General features: G+C 44.8%; 1 protein-coding gene across 7 annotated transcripts in view; it reads right to left on the bottom strand.

Moving 5' to 3' along the window:
* Positions 1-309: 309 nt before the first annotated feature.
* The window catches only part of FRMD5 (FERM domain containing 5), a 44539-nt gene continuing 40171 nt past the window's right edge, over positions 310-4677 (bottom strand). For 4 of the 7 annotated variants that reach the window (XM_006778000.2, XM_006778002.2, XM_015557599.1 and 1 more), the window contains one exon: positions 3345-4509. In XM_006778000.2, coding sequence (XP_006778063.1) covers positions 3932-4509 — 578 coding nt within the window. In that variant the 3' untranslated portion in view covers positions 3345-3931. Of the gene's footprint in view, positions 2869-3233; positions 3287-3344; positions 4510-4677 lie in introns of those variants that run through there. The other 3 variants (XM_006778003.2, XM_015557601.1, XM_015557600.1) reach the window with 2 other exon arrangements.

The following is a 4677-nucleotide window of genomic DNA, read 5'->3' as shown; positions in this document are numbered from 1 at the left end:
GGGGGGGGGCATAGGTGTTATTTTATAGGTAGGTATGGGCACCTCTGAAATTTTGGAGACTAAGTGTCCTAACTTCATCAGTGTTTTACGAGAATGAGCTGCAGGAGAACGGAGGATTGGAGGTAGAGTTGAAAACAGGAAGGTAATAGGCTAGCATAGTGGACCCTCGTTTCACCTTTTATCCTTATGGAATTTAGAAGACCATTACCAGTTTTTTAGCCACAGAGTGATGATTATTACATGATTAGGTGAGATAATGTCATAGGAACATATTTTGTAAGTTGTAAATACGAGGTTTGTTACTGTCGTGGGAATATCATTCTGTGCCTTTCATGGGAAGTGTTTTCTGTCCTTCCTCTTATTCGAAGCTGGTTTAGATGCTGGACTATCTGGGTTCTTCTTTGGGCTCTGAGATTGTGTAACCTTGGGAAAATCACTTCTTGGTTTTCCTCATCAGAAAAAAAGAGGTATAATTCTCCTTTAAAATTATTTCACGCTTACAGCTTCTAAGTTCCTAATAGTATTTACTTCGGGGAGAGGGCTATAAGCAAAATAATTATTTTGATTCCAATCGCAAGTGGCAGTGAGCTTTGTAAATCCCACTGGTACCGTTTTATCTATGTGTTGGGAACTTTGAGGATAAAGTGAGACATGATAGAAGTTAAAAAAGAGTCCACTCTTCTATGATATTTAAATATTTATTTAAGTTTAAAAATAATTTTCATGGCACCAATGATTTTATGCTAACTACATACTGAATATGTAGAAAAAAGTACATTGCTTTGAAGGAGAATGTAACTTAGAATTTTTGGCACACGAAAGGTTAGCAACTATGTATTTTTTAATGAAACTAAGAAATTCACATTTGCAGGTAGTTTACCCTCTACTGCTTAGAGATGCAGCACACTATTCTTTAGTAAGAGTTTTATTTCCTCTGATAGATGAAGCTATGGAAACCATTGCCTTTTCTACAATGAGATCGAACGAATTAAGAGGAAATGGGAGACATAGTGGAACACAGTAAAAGCAGGTTAAAAACTTGAACAATTTTAAATGATGAGGCGATACCATAAAAGACTAGTCACCTACAAAGGAGGCTTGCTATTCAAGCACTGTTTGAAAAGCAAATTGAAGGAAACTTTTCTATATGTATTTTCTGAGATAAGCCCTGGAAAAAAAGGACCTGAAAGTTTCTATTCAGAGAGAAAAATCCAGCTGTTGGAATTGGTATGGACTATTGTACTGTTAGAAGTCTAGACACAAGTAATGTACCAGGAACTGGGATACTGCATCTTTCTTTAATGTGGATATGAATGGTCCGCGTCGAGGCTGTCACTCACTGCATAGAAACACCATGCTCTACAGGCTGAGGTAGGAACACTACACTAACAGGTAATCTGCTATATTGCATAAGACAGTAGCTATCCATGTTAAAACCAGCCCCCTATCTCCTGACAGCCTTTTCATCTCCAAGTCTACTCTTTTCGCTTTAGCTCTGTACTAAATACAGCCTTTCCTGTATAGATGGTAAGTGGCAGTGGCTAGTTGATTCTAAGTGATCCCTAATCTTTACTAGGCTCCCCCTCAGTTTGTCTTGTCACTTGGTAAATAGATATTTGTAATTCTGCCCAAGTTGCTGGTATGGAAATGATCAGACAAGCCCTCTTCCATTCTTAGATTCTGGCTGTGTTTTAGCATTCCAGTACTTGGTCTTGCACATCTTGGCCCCAGACATCTCTCTGCTGGTTGGTTGTGCGAGCACCCTTTAAACAAGCGACGCCCGTGCCTCCCCTGGGAAACGGCCCTGGATCTTTAGCACACGTCAGGAACTGGCGCAGAGCCGACCCTCTTTCTGCTAACATCATGGTAAGGGGCAGTTTCATTGTATAGATGAGGGTTGGCAAATTACGGCTTGTGGGCCAAATTCAGCTCACTCTCTTTTTATAAATAAAAAGGTTTCTTGGGACACAGCCACATTCCTTCGTTTATGTATTACCTTTGGCTGTTTTTGTGCTACGACGGCAGAGTTCAATAGTTGCCGTAGACTATGGCCCACAACATCAAAATAAAAAAATATTTACTATCTGGCACCTTGAAGAAGAAGCTTACCAACCTTGGTCTAGATGAATGGACATTTAACATTATATACCCCTCCACATCTCCCCCTCCTCCCCCCAAAAGAAAAACCCCATTTATTCCAAGGCTGTTTGCACTCTATACATGGACATGGTTTTGCCATCTCAGGGGACCAACTAGCGGTGAGCAAACCTAAAAGTGACTCGTTCTGTTCTGCATTTGGGGGACCGAACACCGTAGGGTGTCAGCAGTTGCTCCACTGTTGTGTGGGTCCCAGGAATTGTCCACTGACCATCTGCTACAGATGTGGAGGCCCTTGGGGGAGAGCTGAGCCCTGTGTCAGGGGCATGGCTGGCCTCAGGTTCCTCCTCCTCCTCCCTGCGGCAGACCCCAGGTGACTTAGAAATCTCTCCCTGAGATGAAAACAAGATCCCGTGTGTGAGTGTGTGTAACAGTTGCCGAGCTTGGGCCTCGGACACCACGCTCACCCTTTCGTGCTGCGCTTCCACCGCTTCCACCGCTTCCCTCGCCAGGGACGGCAAGCGCTCTTTCCTACAACTCACTTTTCTGATGCGGAGGAGGTCCCTAGGGGGCAGCACTTCTACATCTAAAGGCTGGCCTCTGCCACGTCCACCTTTCTCCGCAGGCATGTCTTAGGCCTCCTATTTAAAGAGGTTACTTTCCTGGTCCCTTCCAAGGCTGTTTGTTGATCTTGGAATTCTATTTTCTGAAGCTTTTCATTCTCAGGATCAGTTTCTGTCTTGCATCATTTAGTTCATCAGGCTCTATTTTCTTAATCCATAAAGTAAAAACAAAATATGAATTGATAAGAAAATAACATTTTGTTGTTAAAATATAAATTGAAATAGTCTTTGTATTTTTTTTTTTTTTTTTGCGGGGGGTTGTACAAAATAAGCACTGCTCTCTGAATCTCAACAGTCTCTCAGGTATCTTAGCTCTGGTTTCTGTTAACTACATTTTGTCCAACATTTCTGACAGTCCTATGTCTGGTACCACTCAATTCACCTAATGCCTCTGGAGCACTCTAAAAGTCTTGAGGTTCTTCCGAAAGGAAAAAAAAATCACAGAAGTCAAAGTTCATTATACAAAGCTCATGGCGATGCCCACTAGGATCTAGTCTAAGGGGACAGACTTACCCCACCCCTGCTGCTTGCTGCTGCTGTAGCGGTGGTCCCTTCAGATGCCCACTCTGCTCAGATTTGAAAAAAAAAAAACAAAAGGAAAAGAAAATCCAACTCAGACCATCATAAGAAGCAACTTTTCATTTAATCATTCTACATGGATGTTTACTTTTTAAAAAGCTCTGTCTGGCAAGAAAACTTAGACGTCTCCACTGTCCAGATCCCTGGTCTGCCCCACTGAGGCTGCAGTGACGAGTCTACTGAAACCCAGTAGAAAAGCTCCTGCAGAATACAGAAGACAACAGCTCTCTAGTCTTCAACTAGTGTCCCGTCTGCTAGGTGACACTACGGCGATAATCGGTAATAATAAAATAAATTATTTTTATTCGATACTTTCAAAATAATACACATCTATGAAAAATCAAAATTCAAAGCCAGAAGTTATCCTGCGTATTGGGAGGATGAGAAACAGCGTCGCCGAGCCTCTCCTGGGAGAACCGCTGAAGGGAATGAGCTTTCCCAGTTTGTTTAGACAGGGCATGAGCCTATCCCCTTCTTCTTCTGGGAAACCACCCTCCTAGGCTGTGGACTTTGAGTCATGAAAGGAGGATTTGGTACATGTGCCGATGGTTCCGCGATGGGTCCCATTACTGGGAATGGGTAGCCGGGCTCCTTGGTCCACCTGGCTAGTTATTAGGAGGAGTCATGTCTTCTCAGGTGTCAATGAGCAGGCTCACCACGGAGCGGATTTTGCAGGCAAACCATCGCCTGAGGGGACAAAAGTATTGATAGTGGAATTGTTCGAACTCGGGGGTCTGACGGATATCTCGGAAAAAGGCAATGTCAAGGTCAGACTCGGTAAGGATGATCAGGAGGAGGAGCAAAACAAAGAGGAGTCCCATGGTCACAAGGAGCAAACGGAGGACACTTAAAACAAACTTATTCACCTGTTCCTCCTCCGGCCTGCCGTGCCCCTGACACAGGGCCCTCAGCTCTCCCCCCAGGGCCTCCACATCTGCAGCAGTGGGGGTGCTGGCCTCAGACTCCTTCTCCTCCTCGATGCTGCAGGTGGCCCCATTGATCTGCCGGGAAAGCAGCATCAGCTCCAGGCTGTGCTCGGCCACAGGGGTGGGCAGCATGCTGTCTGCAGGGCTGTAGGCCTCGTCTGCAATCACGGCGACTCGCTCATTGCTGTCTGCCCGGCTGCTTCTCACGTGAGGCAGGAAGGTGTCCCCGTGAGAGGAGGAGCGCACAGGGGTGGAGTGGGCACTGTCCCGCAGGGACTCGAGGCCTGGGAAGGCAAAAGGAACGTGAGTAGGCTTTCTGTACCAGCGCACACTTGTTTTTCTTTTTGTTTCTAGTTTTGGCCACATTTGTTAAAGATTGTGCCATTCCTGCCTCTGGTGTCCTGGGCCTGATTTTAGCCCCAAATGGAAAGAGTCTGAATCGCAGACTATCC

The sequence above is a fragment of the Myotis davidii genome, unplaced genomic scaffold, assembly GCF_000327345.1.
Source record: "Myotis davidii unplaced genomic scaffold, ASM32734v1 scaffold46, whole genome shotgun sequence".
In the NCBI taxonomy this organism is placed as follows: domain Eukaryota; kingdom Metazoa; phylum Chordata; class Mammalia; order Chiroptera; family Vespertilionidae; genus Myotis; species Myotis davidii.
The sequence above is the reverse complement of the archived record's forward strand: the minus strand, read 5'-3'. Positions and strand labels throughout refer to the sequence as shown.